Source organism: Crocuta crocuta, unplaced genomic scaffold (genome assembly GCF_008692635.1).
Source record: "Crocuta crocuta isolate KB4526 unplaced genomic scaffold, BGI_CrCroc_1.0 scaffold6, whole genome shotgun sequence".
Lineage (NCBI taxonomy): Eukaryota > Metazoa > Chordata > Mammalia > Carnivora > Hyaenidae > Crocuta > Crocuta crocuta.
The window spans coordinates 3,281,499-3,305,278 of record NW_027531917.1 but is presented as its reverse complement, the minus strand read 5'-3'; the positions used below and the strand labels follow the sequence as shown (position 1 = coordinate 3,305,278).

The 23,780-nt window shown below is 37.9% G+C and overlaps 2 protein-coding genes across 5 annotated transcripts in view; one reads left to right on the top strand and one right to left on the bottom strand.

Moving 5' to 3' along the window:
• Window positions 1-15,259, bottom strand: part of LOC144240494 (filamin A-interacting protein 1-like) — a 118,833-nt gene extending 103,574 nt beyond the window's left edge. The window contains exons 1-3 of the mRNA XM_077774845.1: window positions 15,221-15,259; window positions 7,831-8,083; window positions 6,933-7,106 (exon numbers count right to left, since the gene is read on the bottom strand). Coding sequence (XP_077630971.1) covers window positions 6,933-7,106; window positions 7,831-8,073 — 417 coding nt within the window. The 5' untranslated portion in view covers window positions 8,074-8,083; window positions 15,221-15,259. The remainder of the gene's footprint in view (window positions 1-6,932; window positions 7,107-7,830; window positions 8,084-15,220) is intronic.
• Window positions 1-23,780, top strand: part of CMSS1 (cms1 ribosomal small subunit homolog) — a 386,003-nt gene that overhangs the window by 114,366 nt on the left and 247,857 nt on the right. The gene's annotated exons all lie outside the window — the stretch shown is intronic.

Here is a 23,780-nt window from a genome sequence, read left to right as displayed (position 1 = left end):
CTAAAGTACTGTGGTAGTTGCTATGGGGAATATAAGAGAAGTTTGAAGTCTCAGTGGGTATACTCTTACTTGGAAGATAAGACACACACAAAACAGGATCAGTATAAGGTGGTACATTGTTAAGTACAAAGGACTACTAGAGAACCATTGCCCCTTTCTTTTTTCTTTATCCCTACTTGCAGATTGAATAAAATCAGGAGAAAAAAAAACAGGAAGACTTATCTATCATTTCAGAGAGTTCCTAGGGCAAAATGATTGAAAAGTTGGCTGCTTAATGCTTACTGTGCAATGGCAAGCTTTCTACTTATCATTTTAGCCTCCCTGATGTTGTGTCCTACCCCTAGCCCAGCAAGGTACCCAAAACTTAAAGCTTACTTCTAAAGGAGGTTCAACATTGGCAGTGTTTTTCAAAGTGTGGCAGGGTGACCACCTGCCTCACATAAATCATCCTGAGAGTTTATTAAAAATGTGGATGTCTGTGTCTCCAGAGGAGGGAAACAAAAGCAAAAATGAACTATTGGGATCTGATCAAGATAAAAAGCTTCTGCACAGCAAAGGAAACAATCAGCAAAACTAAAAGGCAACCCACAGAATTGGAGAAGACTTTTGCAAATGACATATCAGATAAAGGGTTAGTACCCAAAATCTGTAAAGAGCATATCAAACTCAACACTGAAAGAACAAATAATCCAATGAAAAAATGGGCAAAAGACATGAACAGACACTTTTCCAAAGAAGATATCCAGATGGCTAACAGACACATAAAAGATGTTCAACATCACTTATCATCAGGCAAATTCAAATCAAAACCAAAATGAGATAACCACCTCACACTTGTCAGAATGGCTAAAATGAACAACTCAGACAACAACAAATGTTGGCAAGAATGTAGAGAAAAAGGAACCCTTTTGCACTGCTGGTGGGAATGCAAACTGGTGCAGCCACTCCGGAAAACAGTATGGGGCTTCCTCAAAAAATTGAAAATAGTACTACCCTATGTCTCAGCAATTGCACTACTAGGTATTTATCCAAAGGATACAAAACTGCTGATTCTAAAGATCACGTTCACCCCAGTGTTTATGGAAACACTATCGACAAATTATGGAAAGAGCCCAGATATCCATCGAATGATAAATGGATAAAGAAGATGTGGTATGTATATACAATGGAATATTAGTGATCCAAAAGAATGAAATTTTGCCATTTGCGACAACATGGATAGAACTAGAGTGTATTATGCTAAGTAAAATAAGTAAGAGAAAGCCAAATATCATGAATTCACTCATGTGGAGTTTAAGAAACAAATCAGATGAACATAGGGAAAGGGAAGCAAAAATAAGGTAAAAAAAAGAGAGGGAGACAAACCATAAGAGACTCTTAATTACAGAGAAAAATCAGGGTTTGCTGATGGGATGTTGGGTAGGGGGATGAGCTAAATGCGTGATGGGCATTAAGGAGGGCACTTGTTGGGATGAACATTGAATGTTATATGTAAGTGATGAATCACTAAATTCTATTCCTGAATAAGTTTTTTTAAAATGTGGATGTCTGGGAGTACCTGAGTGGTCACTTGACTAAACATTCGACTCTTGAGTTTGGCTCAGGTCATGATCTCACAGTTCATGAGTTGGAGTCCCATGTTGGGCTCTGTGCTGACAGTGCACAGAGCCTGCTTGAGATTCTCTCTTTCTCCCCCTCTCTCTGCCCTTCCCCCTCTCAAAATAAATAAATAAACTTGATTTGAAAAAAGAAAACAACTTTATTTGTTATGGCACCAAAAAGAATAAAATACTTAGGAATAAACTTAACCAAGGAAGTGAAAAACCTCTACCCTGAAAACTATAAAACAATGATGAAAGAAATTGAAGATGACACAAACAAATGGAAAAATATTTCATGCTTATGGATTGGAAGAATTGATATAAAATGTTTATAGCATCAAAGCGATCCCTGTCAAAATCCCAATGGCATTTTTCACAGAACTAGAATAAATCATTCTAAAATATTTATGGAACCATAAAAGACCCCAAATAACCACAGCAATTCAGAGAAAGAATAAAGCTGGAGATATGACAATTTCAGATTTCAAGATACACTGCAATGCTGTAGTAATCAAAACAGTATAGTAATACAGGCACAAACATAGACATAATAGATCAGTGGAACAGAATAGAGAGCCCAGAAATAAATCAGTATTTATTGGATCAATTAATCTATGACAAAGGAGACAATACCAGACAAAGAGAAAAAGACAGTTTCTTCAACAAATGGTGCTGGGAAAACTGGAGAGCCATATGCAAAAGAATGAAACTAGACCACTTTGTAACACTGTACATACGCATGCAATACACACACACACACACACACACACACACACACACACCTCAAAATGGATTGAAGACCTAAGTGTGAGACCTGAAACCATAAAACCCTTAGAAGAGAACACAAGCAGTAATTTCTTTGACATCAACTATAGCAACATTTTTCTAGATATGTCTTTTAAGGCAAGGGAAACAAAAACTATTGGGATTACATCAAAATAAAAAGCTTTTGCACAGTGAAGGAAAGCCTCAACAAAACAGGAAGGCAGCTTACTCAATGGGAGAAAATATTTACAAATGATATACTTGATAAGGGATGAATGTTCAAAATATTCAACTCAACACCCACCCCCAAAGGCAATCACATTGAAAATAAATAAGCAGAGGACCAGAATAGACATTTTTCAAAAAAAAAAAAAAAAATTGAAATGATCAACAAACACATGAAAAGATGCTCAGCATCACTAATGAACTGAGAAATGCAAATCAAAACCACAGTTAGCTATCACTTTACACCTGTCAGGATGGCTAAAATCAAAAAGACAAGAATAATAACTGTTAAGGAGGATGTAAAGAAAAAGGAACTCTTGTGCACTGCTGGTGGGAATGTAAATTGGTACGGATACTGTGGAATACAGCACAGAGCTTCCTCAAGAAATTGTAAATAGAAATACCATATGACTCAGTAAGTCCACTACTGGGAAAACAAACACAAATTCGGGAGAATGTATGCACCCCTATGTTTATTGAAGTATTTTATGTTTATTGAAGTTTACTATTCTTGGTAGCCAAGATACAGAAGCAGCCTAAGTGTCTATTGATAGATAAATGGATAAAGAAGGTATGGTATGTATAATATACAATGGAATATTACGCAGCCATAAGAAGTGCTGAGATTTTCATCATTTACAACAACATGGGATGGACCTGGAGGGTATTATGCTAAGAAGAATAAGTCAGACTGAGAAAGACAAATACCTTATGATTTCACTCATATGTGAAATCTAAAAAACAAAGCAAATGAATAAAAACCAGAATCAAACCTATAAATACAGAGAATAAACTGATGGTTGCCTGAGGGAGGGTGGTATGGAGATGAGCAAAAGGGATGAAGAGGAGTGGGAGATATAGGCTTCCAGTTATGGAATGGATAAGGCATGGGAATAAAAGGCACAACGTAGGGATTATAGTCAACGATATTGTAATAGTGTTGTATGGTAACAGATGGTAGCTACACTTGTGCTGAGCATAGTATAACATAAGGAGATTTTGAATCACCCTGTTGTACACCAGAAACTAATGTAACATTGTGTGCCAACTATATTCAAATTTTTTAAAAATTGTTTTAAAGACCTTTGGCTTTTTTCCATTTTTACTTAATCCTCCATCATGCTTTTCATGTCAGGTAGTTTTGGAAAAGCTAGGGATATTTTGGGGGTCTTACTAACAGGAAATGTATTTGTTTTCACAGGCACTTTTATGTATAGTCAAGCTACTGCTAGACATCTTGGTGTAGGATAGGCTTCCAGAAATTTTCTTACTGGCCACTGTGCCACCTCACCCCGCCATTATCAAATAAAGATGAAAGTCCAGAGATTATATCCCAAAATGAATATGTCCTTTGGTTCCCAGCACTGGGAGCTTGTGGATTGAAGGAAGAAAGTTTCAAAATATATGGATCCAAAAGCCAGTCAGTCAGCGAAAATATCCCTTTCAGTTCCTGGCTTCAAAATTTCTACTTATAAGTGAGTTTTTTACTTCCATGTAACCCCATCCATGTATTGAAGAGTATGTTAGATAATTTAAAAATTTTGTGTACTTTTTGGTAATATAATTTCAAAAGATATGTAGTCCACAGTGTTACTGAAGTGGAATTTCTTTATGTTCTACATGACTATCCCATACTCTTCCTTTGGATCTTGGGTTCCCTGATTCTTTATCTTAATTTGATTTTCCATTCTCTCTGGTAGTGCTTTGTGGTTTTCACCATAGAAATCAATATTAGGTATAATTATATACTTACTTTCTGTCAGTCTCTTAGACATTAAACACACCAAAGAAAGGAAGCACAACTATTTTTATGCATCAACTCTTCAGTAAAAATTTTTTATGTTTATTTATTTATTTTGAAAGAGTGAGAGAGGATGCATGAGTTGGGGTGGAGCAAGAGAGGGAGAGACAGAATCGCAAGCAGGCTCCATGCTTTCAACACAAAGCCCAACATGGGGCTCAAAATCACAAACCGTGAGATCGTGACCTGAGCCAAGATCTAGAGTCAAACACTTAACCCAGGAACCCAACTCTGCAGTAAATATTAAATAAAAGAATAAAATGAAATTTAAAAGCTAAATTATTTAGTTGCTTAAAATAAGTACTTTAAGAATTGTCCCAAGGTGATGCTAATAAGATATGCAGATTATTTTATTACAGCACCCTGATAAATCCAAAACATTAGATTTTCCTTGATATATTTTTTGGAAGAATTAAGAATATGTTAGGCAATTAACTTCAATAGCTTTTTGTAAGGGAACTTCTAATATAGAACCCTAGTTTGGAAAGGAATAGGAGGTTAAAACTGTTTTAGACTCTGAGTTCTTATGTCTTCCCTTTCTCTTGACAACCTAGCTACCCTCTCTCCTCATTCCTATTCTTTGTTCTAGTTCTTTCATAAGTCTTTCATCTTAAGTCAGTGTTCCCACCATGTGACACAACTGAGAGCAGTGAGTTCTTCTAAGCAATTTTGCCTTAGGAATAGATAAATCCCCTTTAGTTTACCCTTGATGTGGTTAAGATTTTTACATTTTTCAAAAAGAACATTGTGAAGAAACTAAAAGGTCATGGGATGTTAACACCCCAGGATGGGGAAAAGTGAAAGAAGAATAGTTATTTAGCATACAGATCCTTATTCTGCAATAATTCGGGTACAGCCATGATGGTCTTGGTGGGAAAGCTGCCTAGGGAATCTAACTTAAAATTCCCCATATTGTTTATTCTCTGGGTGCTTCCCTTTGCCTCATTAGGTCCTAGATGGAAAAAGACGGCAGACAACTGAATTGTTGGGTAACTAGACTTACGTGGGCTTCAAAGGATAGGCAGACTGATAACTGAGGAGAGAGAAACCTAAAGGACAGCAATAGAAGGCAAGAGAAGAAAAGTGGGCAAATCATGGAAGTGAGAATGTGAGAAGTGTGTATACATAGGGGAGTATGTATGTGTATGTTTTGTGGAAGTAATCAAATAAATTTGGATTTATAAAGGGCTAAATTATGGATAACTTTCGGGAACAAGCATTTGTAGAGAGTCAGGTTATTTCCAACTTTGCATGTGTTTAATAGAATTCTTTTGAAACTAAAACTTTTCCTGGTGATCTCAGCATAAGTTTAGAATCATTCTGTTCATTTCACGCTGAAGTATTGAGAGGCTGTGCCATTTGTGGAGCTTTGTTAGGATATTTTCAGTGATCATCAGTTTGCATTTGCACTTATATTGGTTGGGGAATTTTTGCCTAATGCTGTTTCACAGTCACTATGTTGGGAGCCAGGATACAGTTTTAACACTATTGACTTGAATGTAGCTTCAGCTCCTCTTTCTAAAATTTGGATTAAAGTGCAAGTCAACAGACTTTGGGTGGTCTCATCTTCACCCCTCAGAGAAGTAAATCCACATGACCAAACTCCTTCACAATTTGGCAAGACAGTGGTCTTCTCTCATGAGACACCCAAGACAAGAATAGCAAGGACATTGGAGGTCAGTCCTGAGGTAGGTTGCCAGAGCTTATGTGGGGGAAATTTGTCCAAAACTTGCTTTTCACTCTCTCCAGCCTTAACTCATGCTCCTAGTTGTTTCCTTTTTATAAAAATGAAAAATTATGAAATTTTCCATTGAGGTCTCAGAGGAAAATAGAAGAATAAAATAAGAATGCCAGAGAGTTTTAGAAATGTCAGCAAGTAAAAGAGCAAGCCGTATCGCATCTTTATGCAGTGGTGGCTGGGTTGGGACTTTTCCTCTTTGTCATTGTCATTGCTGGGCACTCTTGATGGGGGAAGATCTTTGCTGTCATAAACTTTTGAAGGAAAAAAAGGATAGCACTCATCTAAAATGCTTTCTAAACCTCCATTTCTTGGACAGTTCTTCAGATCATTTCCATTCATGCTCAAAATTTCTATGACATAATGCCTCTGTTTTCAAAGAAATTAACCTTTGCACTTGAGCTTTATCTGTTTTTTATTATAGCCTATAGCCTGTATAGCCTTCAAGTCCCCACAAGTGCTGTCCCCTGTGTGCATGCACGCGTTTATGTGTGTGTGTGTGTGTGTGTGTGTGCGTCTGCGTGAATGTGTGTGTGAGAGAGAGATTCTCTTGCATTTGTCTGCTTTCAGTCTCATGTCAAGAAACAAACCCACTGGAAACATACTGTATGATTTATTCTCCTTTTCTTTCCTGTAAAACATGTAGTATTTATCTACCTTGGGTAGATTTTAAATGTATTAGAACATAAAACTGTAAATAATCAAAAAAGAATTATATGTCATGCTCACCTGCCAGGCCTAGTGCTTGGCTGGCTAGTGAACTTTTTCACCTTCCAGGTGCACGCCCCCATGTGATACATACCTCATTCATTGGTTTTTCATAGATGTCTTCCTGCCAAGGGGCAGATTTTGCTTGAAAAGCATCTCGCTGGAGAGCCTCTAACACCTTTTTTGGAGTGACAAACCCATACTGAGCTTCCAGCAAAGCCAAGTCCATTTTTTCAGCCTTTAAAATGCCTATGACTTCATCTCGAGCCTGTAGGAACAAAAGGCATTTCAGAAAGCTTGCTTTATCTACCAGCAGTCTCTGAAAGTGATCTCTTAGGAGAATTGAGTGCTTTTTTTCTTCTATTTCAAATATAAACAAATCATATTTATTTATATTGCCTTTTACAAAAGGTAGCAAAACTATGTCCTTTCATCCTTCTTAAAATCGAATTACACACTAATAATATTTTAAAAGTGATCACTATACAACATTGGGGAGACTCAACATTTTTTATTGTTTGACCAGAAGATAACATGATGCTCTTCAGTGGACTGACGTACATTTTCAAGGGTAAGAAATAAGATTCTCATATAAGTGTAGTAGCTGTTTTTAATTTTTTGTATAGGTTAATAATGCTAGGGCAAGTCTAGGAGCCAGTTCACATGGGGTATAAAAGTGTCTTTTGTTATTTAAAACAATTTAGAAGTCATCTGGTATTATTCATACATGCCTGTGCACTGAAGCTCATGAGCAGCATGGGCAAAGGATGTGATCTTTCACGTGATGCATGCCAATTGCATGTCCCAATGAGAGCCCTTTTACGTATGATTAACTGCCCTTTCAGTTGGCAGAAGAGAATTATGTGTATGTATACTTTCTTTCATGTACATACAGGTATGAACCACAGATCATCTATTTCTGTGGCAGCATACACAGCAAATTCACAAGCAGCCTTCTCCTTGAACATGGGGATAATTCTAACCCAGCTGACCTGGAGTTCTCCTTCCAGAATGCTCAGAAGAAATAATAGGTCATCTCTTGAGAGGTCTTCTCCTTGGTGGCCGATACCACCATGTGACATAGGACAGGGAACAATTGTATCCGACTCACTGATGGGGTCTTTGTCTTGCTGTCTCTGCTTCATGTCCCCAGGCCCTTGGAAACCACAGCCTTTACTCTGTCTTGGAAACTGCTTTTGGGCTGAGCCCTCTGTGTCATTGCTTCTGGAACGCATTCTTTAAAGCCTGGAAAGAAGGAAAACAATTTGTAACTCCTAATGGATTTTAATAAGGGCACCTATTACTACTTTAGCAGGTCTGCACTATTGCAGTATTTACCTCAGCCAAAGGCTTGATCTTTCTGAAGTCTACAGCAGAGAGAACAGCATTAGCAGATTCATAAATCACAGTTTTATTTACACTGTTTTTAAAATCAACATTTTAAAAAGGTGTTCTGCTTTGATTAAGGCCACTTATGTCCATGGGTAAACAGACTATATTTGAACTTCATCTCCCAAGTATTTCATCTCCAGGATCCAGGTCATGCCTCCAACCACAGCCCAAGTGTTTACTGGAGTTAAGATGTACTTAACACAGTTGTAAAGCAGTAAATTTGCTAATTGTTCTAACTTTCTGCAGATTCACATTATAGAATTTCCTTTGGAAGGTTTAGAAATTTTTGAAACTACTTAGTCTTTGGTGCTTTAAGAAAGAAGCATCAGATTTACTGCTAGAAAATACTTTGGGTTACATTGTTTTGACAACTAAGTCCAATATTAAAGGAATGAAGCTGTGGTCTCTGGCTGTATCCCTGACATTCTGCTAAAATTCATGATCTGTCCTTGGATACATCAAGGATTTATTGTTAGGACACCCATCTCCAAGACAGAGACAGTGCGGCCTATGGTAGTTGGCCATTATGGAAAATTATAAATGAATATTTGAGGGTCACATTAGCTCACATCCGATTGTATCATTATCCAAATTAATTTATAATAGCAAGAAAAATTGTTCCACCTTTGAGATTTTTAATAAAAAGACAAACATAAATTGAGCTTATAGTCTACTTCAATGATGTACAGATTATTAATTTAACTCACTTCTAAAATCATGAAACTTATCATCTTAGTGCCTTGCTTTTAGGTAATAATAATAACTCTTTTTTTCCACACATTCTATAATAATATTTCTTTAAAGATCTGTAAAACTAAAGCATGCAGAAAAGTGTGAGAAGTAAAATGAACCACTACATGCTATCACACAAATGTGTAAAATCTAAATGTGAAAACAAGTTTTAATGTAAAGTATTATACAGTTGAAGCCACCTATGTATCACTTCCTTATTCTATTTTCTACCTTCCCACCCCAAAAGTAACCATCTTGAATTTGGTGTGTATACATATTGCTGAGCAATATATAGTATTTATAGCTTTGCATATTTTCAAACCTTCTGTAAATAGCATATTGAGTGTATTTTTATGAAACATGCTCTTTCTATATTTGTGAAATTCTTCCTTCCATTTTACTTTAGTTTATATATTTTGATGGCTATATGGTATTTTATTATATAAATAGTCCACCATTTACTTATCTATTTTACTGTCAGTGAATGTTTAAATAGTTTACTTTTTTTTTCAGTTTTAGAAAAAATGCTGCAATGAATATTACATTTTTTTTCCTGTGTGCATTTCTCCTTTGAGGCATAGGAGTGTGATTTTGGGGGTGCACAGTGTATGATCTCTCCACATTTAGTCAAATTGATCAGTTTTTAAATTAGTTTTATGGGGCGCCTGGGTGACTCAGTCAGTTGAGTGTCCGACTTCAGCTCAGGTGATGATCTCATGGTTTTTGGGTTCAAGCCCTGTGTTAGGCTCTGTGCTGACAGCCAGCTCAGAGCCTGGAGCCTGTTTCAGATTCTGTGTCTCCCTCTCTCTCTGACTCTCCCCTGCTCACACTGTCTCTCTCTTTCTCTCTCAAAAATAAATAAAACATTAANTATGGGGCGCCTGGGTGACTCAGTCAGTTGAGTGTCCGACTTCAGCTCAGGTGATGATCTCATGGTTTTTGTGTTCAAGCCCTGTGTTAGGCTCTGTGCTGACAGCCAGCTCAGAGCCTGGAGCCTGTTTCAGATTCTGTGTCTCCCTCTCTCTCTGACTCTCCCCTGCTCACACTGTCTCTCTCTTTCTCTCTCAAAAATAAATAAAACATTAAAAAATAAATAAAAATTAATAAATAAATTAGTTTTTTTCCTTGTAATTAGCTTTAGAAACCAAAACTTGATCAGTGACAGTAGAAAAGAGTATGAGGACTATGAACTCTGGGACCACATGACCTGAGTTCAAGTCCTTACTCTATTATTTATTGGCTGTAACTTTGGACAAGTTACTTAATAACCTCTGTGCTTCACTTTTTCCATCTGTAGGATGACAATGATAGTGGTAGAATGTTTGTAACCTGAGGATTACATGTCAGCACATGTCAGATGTTTGTAACATGCCTAGTACAAAATTGGCACTCTAAATAAACATTAGCTTTTATTATTAATATTATTATTAACTTTATTTTTATTCCCCAAAATTGTACAGTGAGTCTATATGACCTTTATAGTTAGGAAAAAATTTGAAGAAGAAAAGTATATTGATAATTGAATATCTCTGATACTCTCATTTAATGAGATGTGAGATATGAATACGGGGTGGGGGGCGGTGGGAAATTGCAAGAATAGCTTTGTGTCTTTGCTGGGTACTCTTTTTAGGAAATCATTCTCGGGGTGCCTGGGTGGCTTAGTCAGTTAAGTATCTGACTTGAGCTCAGCTTAGCTCAGGTCATGATCTTGCAGTTCATGAGTTCAAGCCCTGCTTCAGGCTCTGTGCTGACAGATGGGAGCCTGACCCTGCTTCTGATTCTGTGTCTCTCACTCTATCTGCCCCTCCCCCTCTCACACTCTGTCTTTCTTTCTTTTTCAAAAATAAACATTAAAAAAATTAAAGATTTAAGAAAAGAAACATTTCCCACCAGCCTGAATATGCTGGCACCACTTGAGAGACCTGAGGATCGGAATAGTTTAGAAACCTTAAGGACTTCAAAGCCAGCCAGTTAGGCATTGTTCATCCCTCATCCATCCTTCGACCATTTATTGAAGGCCCACTGTGTGTCATGCACTATGTTGGTTATTTATGGTATGGCTTCCTTACTTCCCTTAATACAAATGATACACTTTTACTCATAAGTTTATAGAAATAGTTCCTAAAACTGGGATCATGAGAAATGTACTGAACAAGAAGTCAGATGAAATGAATTCTTTCATGGGACACCTGGATGGCTCAGTTGGTTAAGCATCCAACTCTTGATATCAGCTAGATTATGATCTCACAGTTAGTGGGTTTGAGCCCCGTGTCAGGCTCCACACTGGCAGCACAGAGCCTGCCTAACATTTGTTCTCTCTCTCCATCTCTCTCTGCCCCTCCCCCACTCACACTTCCCTCTCTTTCTCAAAAGAAATAAACATTTTTTAAAAAGAAAAAGAATTTGTTCACAAATCACCTGTGGGACTTAGTTAAAACTTTGACCCTCTGTGAGCCCAGTGTCCTTCTTTGTGAAGTGAGGGAGTTGGGGAGGTGATCTCTATGACATCTTTCCCCTATAATATATAACAGTTCTTGCCATTGTGCCTTTCTTCTGGCAGAGGCTATCAGTAGCATATTTAGAAGAGACAGATTTGTGGATCTGCATCTTACAGAAATCCACAGAAATCTAATACACGTGGATGTGCAGTAAACCTGGTCTGATAATTTCCACAAGAAAAAGATTATACATAGAAGATGATTCTTAAGGAAATAATCCCAGTAATAATTTTAAGCTGAGAATTTGTTTTTTAAGCCTCCCCATAACAATCAAGCTATAAAAGCAGAACTTGAAGGTGTTTATTATCTTATGTGTTTATTATTCACATGTTTGGTCAGCAGTAGACCAACTCTCAGCTGATACTAGTGAAACACTTTGCCTTGAAGTTGCAGTATCCTCCTGGAGAAATTTGAAACATTACTTTCAAATTTTTAACAAGTCACATAATGTGTTTTTTCTACAACTTACCATTCTCACTTCCCTCTATCACACATTTACTCTATGAGACATTGGAAATTGAAAGATGGTGGTGGTGGTAATGATGATAGCTAATACTTACTGAACACTTACTACATGCCAGGCATTCTTCTAAGCATTTTGCATAACTCATTCAATTCTTAAAACAACTCTATGAGGTAGGTAAGATTATTCTCTCCATACATGGTAAAGAAATAGAGGCACAGACAATTTACTGAAGGTTGCACAGCAAGTACCTGGCAGAGCTGCAGTTTAAATCCAGACAACCTGGCTCCAGAACCTGTACTCATAAGAATCATGCCATAATGGCACTATGCTGCGCTGCCAAAGACACTTAGAGACACTTTGTCTGGAATGAACTAGACACTCTATATGAAACATGCTTATAGCCTTGCTAACTAATTACAGTGTAGATGAGCAATGATCTGTGGTAGTAGTTATCACAGATTCTTCCCTAGATACCCAAGAAAGAATTCATTTATTTGAGAAAGGCAAAACATAGAGAAGTATATTTTTATAGGGATGGAAGGTTGAGGATCTGTGGGAGATAAGAATGCAGAAAACATTATATGTATATTTATGTATTTATAAATGTATATGTACTAGCATAATTTGTGCTATGTACTTTATGAAAACTTGTATATAATGCACATTATGAAAACATTCAGGAGTGCCTGGGTGGCTCAGTCAGTTGAGCATCCGACTTCAGGTCAGGTCATGATCTCAGAGTTCGTGGGTTCGAGCCCCACGTTGGGCTCTGTGCTGACAACTAGCTCAGAGCCTGGAGCCTGTTTCAGATTCTGTGTCTCCCTCTCTCTCTGACCCTCCCCTGTTCATGCTGTCTCTCTCTCAGAAATAAATAAAACATTAAAAATTTTTTTAAAAAAAGAAAAGAAAACATTCAAAAATAAAAATGAGGGGCACCTGGGTGGCTCACTCAGTTGAGTGTCAAACTTCAGCTCAAGTCATGATCTCACAGTTTGTGAGCTCGAGCCCTGCATTGGGCTAGCTGTTGTCAGTGCAGAGCCTGCATTGCATCCTCCGTCCCCTGCTCTCTCTGCCCCTCCCTGCTCGTGCTCTCTCTCAAAATAAATAAACATTAAAAAAAATAATAAAAATGAAAAATATTAGTTAAAAAATAATATAATTATTTTTTCCTACCCCATTGAATTGTCTTAAACATCCCAGGAAGACCCTTGCTCTGGCCTATAGGAATAATGGAAGGTTCTTAACATAGACTAGATCTATTTAAAACAAATAAATACTGTATTGGCTTCAACAGCACATGCACTAAAAATTGATAAAACAGATAAATATTAAGTGCCACTTTATTATAGATATACTCACACATGAAGGACAGGACCATCCCTGTCTTCTGTCCAATATTATTAATATTATTTACGTCTCCCATGGGGTATCTGACCTGGTACTTCATACATAATGGATATTCCACAAGGTGACTGGTTTGCTTCTTCCACTTTGTGGCCTACCCCAAAACTTAGGTAGTGGCTAAACAACAATAGTTCAAAATTCTGTGGGTCATTCTGTTTCTTTACTAAATTTTTTCTTTTTTCTTTACTAAATTTATTTTTGAGAACAAGTGGGAAGGTGCAGAGAGAGGGGGGGACAGAGGATCAGAAGCAGGTTCCCTGCTGGCAGCAGAGATCTGTAGCTTAAGTCATCTTACAGTTTAACAGCTTGGACGGTCTCAAGATGGGCTTATGCACATGTCTGTCTGTCAGCCAGTTGGACTAGTAGACCTCAGCTGGATTATCATATCTCTGCTCCTGCTTCACTGGGCTCTCAAGCTCTGGTAGGCTAGACCAGGGCGGCATTCCAAGAAAATGAGAATTATAACTTTAAGGTCTCATTTTTATTGGCGACACAACATCACAAAGGCCAGCCCCAATTAAAGAAGTGGAGTAGCAGATTTTACCTCTTGATGGTTGCAGCTGCAAGATCACATTGCAGACAACGGAAAGAGTTAACGATAGCCATTTTTTAAAAACTGTAGGTCTACAACACCTACAGTTTCAGATTTTTGTGAAAATTGAATAAATGTCTAGTTTAAAAGGTAAAATATATTTAGTTCTTTTTTTAGCTTCTCAAATGACTTCTATGATGCATTCCTGTGCTTTCTCTTACCCACATACTCATATGTGGAAGAATAGCCGGTTGATAAGCATCAACTTGTATTCTGCTGGTAATCAATAAGGATTCCTCCAGATTTTATCCAAGGTATGCCTTCCAGAATTCCAAGATAATATAAGTTTCTACTTAGCAGAGTAGTGTGCTAAGCATTGCTCATGAGTACCCTTTGAGTTTCAGGCAAGCGAAGCTGCTGCAGAAAACTTGATTGAGACTCTGTACACATCCCAGCTTCCCTTGCCTCATTTTTAAGGTGACTTAAGTGAAATCTGCCAGGAGGCCACAAGTTCTTTGCCAATGATGACATTTATAAGTGATTAAAAAAAGAGATGATCTGAAATATTCTAGCACTTCGTTTTTTCTTTTTAAAGTGTTGAGGGTTTTTCGAAAACTGCTGATCCTCTTTGGGGGCCAGGGTTGGTGGGCATCAATGCTCTTGATGGCACACGCATCGCATTTGTGAACAGACCCATCGTGTGCAGACTTCTGGTGTACTTAGGTGTTAGCTGTCTCTGCATGTTTACAGTGGTGGAGTTTCCTTGCCCTTCTGCCAACAACCACAAAATGATCAGTAATGAGAAGTAATTAAGTATCGAGAGGAAGAAAACAAAGACATGAATTTCATGATACTTCATGCTTTGTATTATCAGTGACTTCATTGTTTCTCTTGGCAAAATTTTAATGCATCTGTGCTTGGCCCAGGGGTGTGTACTGAGGAAAAGAAAAATTTTGTAATAGCAACAGTGGTTTGGGATTTTCAGGTTACCAAAAAAAAAAAAAAAAAAAGGAATGGAAAGTTGCTTTTGTTTATACCAAATAATGATGCCTTACTCTTTTCATAAAGCACTGGAAGTGACATAATGCCTGATGGTTTTGCAAGGAGAAATCCTGTTTAGTTGTCAGTTTAACACAGCCCTATGCACTGTTATCTGTGACTAGCATAGCTGTAGAATGGCAGCCCTCAGGAGTGTAAGAGAGTGATAGACTGGGATTCAGGAAACCTGGCTTCTGATCTCAGCTCTGCTTTTAATTAGCCAGACTCTGGGTTGTCACTTACAAAGTGAGGACTTTGCAGGATGAAACAAAGACCTGTTCTTTACTGTTCTTTTTCTTAACTTCTATCCTGTTCCTCACCTCCTAACAGATCCCCTGACAGCAGGATTTGGGCCTGAGACTAGATGATCTCTGAGGTCCTGGGGCTTCCTACTTTAGAATTATGTGATTCTCTGTTGTCTTGTATCTATGGATACAAATACAGTTCATTTGACCCTGCGAAGCAGATTCTGTTTTGTTTTCCTATGTGGTGACCTTGGTCAGTTTTTCTTGGGTTTAAGCTCGTTGAAGTCATGGTGGATCTTGGTAAAGATGTGTCCTTGCAGGAGAAGGACAAGTAAAGAAGTTGCAGCTATTTACTTAATTTAAAGAAATGGATAAATGTAAATAGTTGCCTATTCAATCTACCAACTCTCTCCAACACACACAAACTTCTAGCCAGCTCCTCATTATACTATAAAAGTTAAATTTGCTTATCATTCTTTACTAATTTTATATATCAAAGATTGCATACTATATATAATTGGGTGCTGTTAGACGTAACTTAGTCTCCGTGTATCTGTTTATTTTCTTGTTTGAATGTTGGAGAAGAGGATATTTTACTTGTATAAGGGAACCTGGAAAAGCCTCAGTAAAAGAAATTGTTTTTGGTCTCGATCTCATACTATATTGAATTAGGTAATCAAAACTCTGATTTAGGGAAGAAAATAATAGTAATAGTGACAGCTTATGTTTATTCAATACTTAACAAATATAGGCCTGTTCTAAATGCTTTCCTTTGATCAACTCATTTAATCTTCACAAAACTGTTATTCATCCCATTTTGCAGAGGATGAAACTGAGGCTTGTAGCTGTTAAGTAACTTACTGATGGCCATACTGCTAGAAAGTAGTACATCCTAACTTGGGTGACCTGGATCCAAAGTGTCCAGCAAATTACTATGCTGTATCTACTTAGGATCTTAAAAGAAGGCATACATAGTAAAGGAAAAATCCTAGTTCAACATTAAGGTATTCACAAACATTTATGAAGTACCTGCTATTCAGGTATTGTCATAGGTGATTTGTTCTAGCTTATTTTTGGACCTGGGTGTTGCATAGGCGTAGCATAATAGAAGGAGTATGAGATTGTGGAATTAGATGGATCTGGGCTTAAATCACAGCTCCAGTATGTTAGCTCTATGGCCTTGGACCACACGTGGTTACTAAATCTCCCTGAGCCTTCAAATGTAAAATGAAAGTAATGGTACCAGATAGTAGACTTATTGTTCATGATTTGTGAGCAAAGTCCCCCTGTTTATGTCTCCATCTCCAGCGCCCAACAGATTTGGGCATCAGCAGGGATTCACTGATGGATCAAATCATGTAATCCTCAGCAGAGCTGGTTGGCTCTAAGTAAGAACTGCTTCATTGTAAAGATGATTCATCTGGCTAGAAATATAGAAAAATGGTATTAGGTATACCTCATTTTATTGCATTTCATTTATTGTGCTTTACAGATACTGAGCTCTTTACAAATTGAAGGTTGTGGCAGATCTGTCAAGAAAGTCTGTCAGCACCAGTTTTCTAAGAGCATTTCTTTACTTTATGTCTCTTCGTCACACTTTGGTAATTCTTGCAATATTTCTGAACTTTTCATTATTATTGTATATTAAGGTGATCTGCGGTCAGTGATCTTTGGTGTTACTATTATAATTATTTCGGAGCTGCACTGACCAGGTCCATTTAAGACACAAACTTAATCAGTAAATGTTTTGTGTGCCCTGACTGCTCCATTGACCGGTCATTTGTCTGTATCTCTCCCTGTCCTCAGACCTCCATATTCCCAGAGGCACAGTATTAAAACTAAAACCCTACAATGGCCTCTGAGTGTTCAGGTGAAGGGAAGAATTGCACATATCTCAGTAGAAATGATTAAGTTTAGTGAAGAATACATGTCAAAGCTGAAAGGCTGAAAGCTAGACCCCTGCGCTAAACAGTTAGCCAAATTGTGAAAGCAANTTTGAAAAAAAAAAAAAAAAAAAAAAAAAAAAAAAGTTTGTAAAGGAAATTTAACGTGCCATATTAAACACAAGAATGGTAAGAAAGCAAAACACCTTATTGCTGATACAGAGAAAGTTTTAGTGGTCCAGATACATGATCACATCAGCTACAACCTTCCCTTATGCCAAAGCATGATCCAGAGAAAGGCCCTTACTTCATTTCTATAAAGACTGAGAGAGGTGAGGAAGCTGAAGAAGAAAAGTTGGAAGCTACCAGAGGTTGGTTCATGAGATATAAGGAAAGAAGCCGTCTCCATAATATAAAAGTGCAAGGTGCAACAGCAAGTGCTGATGCAGAAGCTGAAGCAAGTTCTCCAGAGGATCTAGCCAAGATGGCTAATGAAGATGAATATTCTAAACAACAGATCTGCAGTGGAGATGCAGCAGCCTTCTAATGAAAGAAGATGCCATCTAGGACTTTCATAGCTAGGGAGGAGAAATCAATGCCTAGCTCTAAAGCTTCAAAGGACAAGCTGACTCTCCTGTTAGGGTTAATGCAGCTGGTGACTTTAAGTTGAAGTCAGTGCTCATTTACCATTCCAGAAATTCCTAGGGCCCTTAAGAATTATGTTACAAATGCAGTAAAAAAACCTGGAAGATAGCACATCTGTTGACAACATAGTTTACTGAACATTTTAAGCCCAGTGTTGAGACTTAACTGCTTACAAAAAAAAAAAAAAAAAAAAAGATTCCTTTCAAAATATGACCTCTTATTGACAATGTACCTGGTTACCCAAGAGCTCTGATGGAGATATGTAATGAGATGAACATTGTTTTCATGCGTGCTAACCACAGCATCCATTCTGCAGCCCATGGATTAAAGATAAATTTTGACTTTCAAGTCTTATTAAGATACAGATTTTATAAGGCTATAGCTGCCATATTTAGTGATTTCACTGATGAATATAAGCAAAGTACATTGAAACTTTCTGGAAAGGATTCACCATTCTAGACTCCATTAAGAACATCCATGATGGGGTGCCTGGGTGGCTCAGTTGGTTAAGTATCTCCTTTGGCTCAGGTCATGATCTCCTGGTTCATGGTTTCGAGGTTTCGAGCCCCACATCGGGCTCTGTGCTGACAACTCAGAACCTGGAGTTTTCTTCAGAATCTGTGTCTCCCTCTCTCTCTGCTTTAATCTCTCTCTCTCAGAAATAAATAAACATTTAAAAATTTTTAAAAAGCCATTGGTGATTGATGAGAAGAGGTTGTCAAAATTAACAAGAGTTTAGAAGAAGTTGATTACAACCCTCAAGGATGACTTTGAGAGGTTTGAGACTTTAATAGAGAAAGTAACTGTAGATATGGTAGAAATAGCAAGAGAAGTAGAATTAGAAGTAGAGCCTGAGGATGTGACTGAAATGCTACAAGCTCATGATAAAACTTTAACTGCTAATGAGTTGCTTCCTACAGATTAGCAAAGAAAGTGGTTTCTAGAGATAAAACTTACTCCTGGTGAAGATGATTTGAAGATTGTTGAAGTGACAACAGAGGATTTAGGATATTTCATAAACTTACTTGATAAAGCAGGGGCTGGGTTTGAGAGAATTGACTCCAGTTTTGAAAGAAATTTTACTGTTGATGCTGTCAAACAGCATCACTTGCTACAGAGAAATCCTTCATGGAAGGAAGAGTCCATCAGTGTGGCACACTTCATTGTTGTCTTATTTTAAGAAATTGCCACAATCATCCTAGCCTTCAGCAGCCACTACACTGATCAGTCAGCAGCCATCAACATCAAGGCAAGACCTTCCACCAGCAAAAAGATTACAATTTGTTTAAAGCTCAGATATGGTTAGCCTTTTTTAGCAATAAAGTATTTTTTAATTAAAGTATGTAAATTACTTTTTTTTAGGTATAATCCTATTGCACACCTAACAGACTGTATACAGTATAGGGGCACCTGGGTGACTCAGTTAAGTGTCCAACTGTTGATTTCACCTTGGGTCATGATCTCACAGTTCATGAGATTGAGCCCTGAATCAGGCTCTGCACTGACAGCCCAAAGCCTGCTTGGGATTCTCTCTCTACTCCTCCCCCACATGTGCACATGCACACTCTCTCTCAAAAAAAAAAAAAAAAATATAGACCACAGTATAGTATAATCCTAACTTTATATACACTGGGAAACCAAAAAATTATTTGACCCATATTATTGCAATATTCACTTTATTGGGGTTGTCTGGAACTGAATCTGCAATATATCTGAAGTATGCCTGTACTGAGAAGCTAATAATAAAAGTAGCTGGTATGTATAGACCTTCTACCATAGGCAAAGTGCTGTGTTTTGTATTACCTTATTTAATCTTAAGTTTTAGCCCAAAGTAAAGACTGTTAAGAAAAGTCTTGGTAAAGATAAATTAAGGGTGGAGACCTCATAGAAATATCAAAGACAAATGGCTATCAGTATGGGGTAGTGCTGGTGCCTCTACAAAGTTCAGAGAGAGTGTGTGTATATGCCCATACTGTGTGGAGATCCCCACACTCTAGATCCCTATTAACATCCCATACTTCACTGAATTTAGGAAGCAGGCTGTCTACTAGCTTTACATTTCCACTTGGATTTACCCGTCTTTCTACATGGATCTATTAAGCTTTAACTTAGTTCCCTCAGAGGGGAATGAAGAGAGATGTAGTAACATTATGGGGTTCTCAGCAGAGCTGGATGAGCCCTTAATATGAACTGTCTCATGGTAAATGTGATTCATCTATGAAAATACTGGCTATAAATAGATGTTAATAGTGCCCAGCAAAACAGCCAGGTTGTATTAGCATGGCCACATTAGGGAAAAAAATTTTGTCGAGTATTTTATTTGGTTTCTCTTAAAATAAAAAAATAAAAAATCTCTTTCCTTTTATTGCCCTAGCCACCCACACTTGAAGACACTAAATTCAACCAAGTGCAGTAAAGCTATCTGATGACTAAAAAAAGACACATTGAAACCAGATAACCTAATTTAGCATTGACCACCTTTATTTTTTTTTCCTTCTATTTTCAGCAAAATCACTGAAACATTTCCTTAATGGTATTTTTCCTTGTAGGGAGAGCATGGACAAGGCTTCAGAGAGGAGAATGAAAGTTGGAAGGAGTTGTTGGGGGGGAGTATGCGATTCAGGTCCATATTCCTAACAATTCTGTGTCCTCAGAGAAAGTCAAAGGTACAGAAAGAAAAGAATCAAATGTAAGGTTTAGAAGGCACTGTAGTAGTTATTTCATCCATCCCCCACAATACCTAGCAATCAGTGTTTTCTGTTATTCCCTACACAGCTGTTATGAAAAGTACTTCCTTGTGAGCTGAAATCCAGCTCCCAGGAACTTCATTCATTTATCCTGTTTCTGTCTCCAGAGCTAAATCAAATAAGGCTACTCTTTGAGCTACACTGTAGTCCTTCAGTGAGAAGGGCTCTATTCTTTCTTCCAAATGAAACATTCTCAGCTTCCTCGGTGACTCCCGACACCAAAGTGTCTAGTCTCCCTCACCCAATACCGTCTCACACACACATTTTGATTATATACCTCTTTAGACCTAACGAGTCTTCATTAAGCCAGGTTGTTTTCTTAAAGAGAGGCATGGAATTGAACATAATTTCCCAGATATGAAGTACAATTTAAAGCAATGAATTGGTAAAAGTATATATTTAGGGAAGATCTCAGTAGTTTTTCTGATATTGGATTTCAGATGGAATTTTGCATATAAATCCAGAAATTTGATAGTAGACATTTAAGGAAGACTTATTCCCAGTTCAGCTTATACAGTCAGTACTTATAATAATACTTTGTTATGTATCTACTGATGCATCAGTAGATAGGTAATTGTCCTGTTTTGCAACAGGACAACATTCTTCTGTGAAGAATATGAGATTCAAAAAGCTTGAATAACTTTGGCTAATAAACCTTGGACCAAAAATGATGAAAAACTTAGGTGTTCTGACCCTCTTTCTCTCTAGGCCCATGCTAAATTAATCCAAAGCTCATGCATTTTTTCATTGTTGTTTTGTTTTTAAGCTTGTATGTGTTCTTTGGTTGCTTGTCCACTAAGGGCTGTAGTCCGAGAAGCTGCTACACTGTAGATACAGAATAAACAGCCTGCCAGTGAAGTCTAATAGAGCAGACTTACATCATGGCTTTTCTTAGCTATGTGTTCTGAAGAAAGGACAAAAAAGAAATATAAAAATCTCCCAGAGTATAAATAGTTGATTTATCCAAATTTTCCATTACAAACCAGTGGCTCTTTAAAGATTCTTTTCTCATTTAAGGTTGACACAGGGCTGGGAATGTTTTCCAGATCTTTGTGGAATAGAACAGAAAAAGAAAATTATTTTCATATAGTCCAAATTAGCTTTAAATACATTTCTAAATGCCACACTCACACACTCTAGGTCAGAGCTCTTGAAAATCATATGATTCTTTTAACAGTTTTCAAACTACATCACTTTTCATCGTTTTTCCAACTCTGCTCTCTGGTTTTTCTTAGAAGTACAGTGATATTGAGCCAGTCATTTAAGCTTTCTATTCTCTTTGAATTTTTGTCCCTTTGGCTCTTGGAACCAGTTTTGTCAGATCCCTTTATTCTGCAGCTGAGGCCCAGGGAGGTTAACTGATGTGCCCATGGTCATGCCTAGAGCCAGCACCAGAATCCAAATCTTGCCTACAGCTCTGTTTCCGCATCAGCAGTGCATTTTCAGAGACCAACTCCTATTTCTGGAAAGATGTGAAACATATCAGATACAAATGCACCTTTGAGAGTACCAAAGTCTCGGGGCGCCTGGGTGGCTTAGTCGGTTAAGCGTCCGACTTTCGCTTAGGTCATGATCTCGCGGTTCGTGGGTTCGAGCCCCGTGTCGGGCTCTGTGCTGACTGCCAGCTCAGAGCCTGGAGCCTGTTTCAGCCTGTGACTCCCTCTCTCTCTGACCCACCCCTGATCACGCTGTCTCTCTCTCTCCTAGAAATAAATAAAAATAATTTAAAAAAAAAGAGAGAGTACCAAAGTCTCCCACAAATGTTATTTTTCTCAACTTCTTCCTTACCCACTAGGTGATTATAGGCCTGAGAATGCCTTTAGGCCTCCTCCCGGCTAGACCAACCCAGCATGATAAAGAGCTCAGAGGTGATCACGCAAGAGGTTCAGAGATCAAGGGTTCCCATCTGCAGATTTTAACATGACTGTTTCCCTTTCTATTATTTAAGGACCTGTGACTAGAATAGGGAGCTTGTTACAGAGAAAATGTTGCAACTGGTAAAGTCCCTGACCTGTGCTGGACCTTGCAACCATTTTACTTCCCCTTTCCCAGCATTTCCCTATGTTCAGTTTATCTTCCTATAATTGGGAGAAAGTTTAACTCCTTGCCTCCCAGGCATATGAGTGTAATCTGACACATTTACAATTTCTCTTATTAGAGGAAAAGAAGGAAACTGACTTCTGTAAAACTAATTCTCTGCTGGATGATATGATTCACACTTTCTGTTCTTTATCTCATTTTTAAAATTCAGAAACATAGAGTTAGTATTTTTCTCTTTATTTTACAGATTAAAAAAAGAAGTGAGGTATAGAGAAGCTCACAACTTAATGTGGTAAAAACATAGGTTCAGGATTAAATACAAAATACCAATAAATACTATAAATCATGTCCAATGTACAAAGTGTTTGGGGAACATTTGAGAGGAAATGACTAACTGTACCACAGGAACTAAGTGAAAGCACCTGAGAGAGAAGTTGGGCCTTGGAGGATCAGCGTGTCCAAGTCATATGTACGGATTGAAGATAGATGAAAAACATGGCATGTGGCAAATATTAAGTCATCCTTTTGGCTGAAGCCAACAAGGTGTTGGGTGGTTAAATTAGGGTAGAAGGGTGGACCATGGGCATGGATAAGGCTGCTCATCACAGGGCTGTTCATAATAATGAAGATGAAACAACCAAGTATCTAACAAATAATAAGGAATAATTAAATAAATCCATGGAAAATGTAGTATTGGCCAGTTAGGCCAACAGCAAAAATCAAGTTTTCAAAGAATTTTTAAAAATTTTTTAATGTTTTATTTCTGAGAGAGAGAGAGAGAAAGCATGAGCAGGGGAGGGTCAGAGAGAGAGGGAGACACAGAATCTGAAATAGGCTCCAGGCTCTGAGCTGGCTCTCAGCACAGAGCCCGACGCGGGGCTCGAACCCATGAATTGCGAGACCATGCCCTAAGCCGAAGTCGGAAGCCCAACCGACTGAGCCACCCAGGCGCCCCCAAAGAATATTTTTTTAATGTTTGTTTATTTTTGAGAGAGAGAGAGTGTGAGCAGGGGAGGAGGAGAGAGAAAGGGAGGCACAGAATACAAAGCAGGGTCCAGGCTCTGAGCTGTCAACACAGAACCCAACTTGGGGCTTGAACTCTCAGACCGTGAGATTATGACCTGAGCCGAAATCAGACACACAGCGAACTGAGCCACCCAGGTGCCCCCAAAATTTTATTTGGGACATTTAATAATTCCCATTTAATAATATGAGAAAATACTTTCGATATATAAGGATTTTTTTTTTTTTTTTTGTAAGAAGACACTAATTTATCCAGTCATACTGCTTTCACATTTTGGGGCCTTTTTTCAGAAGAGA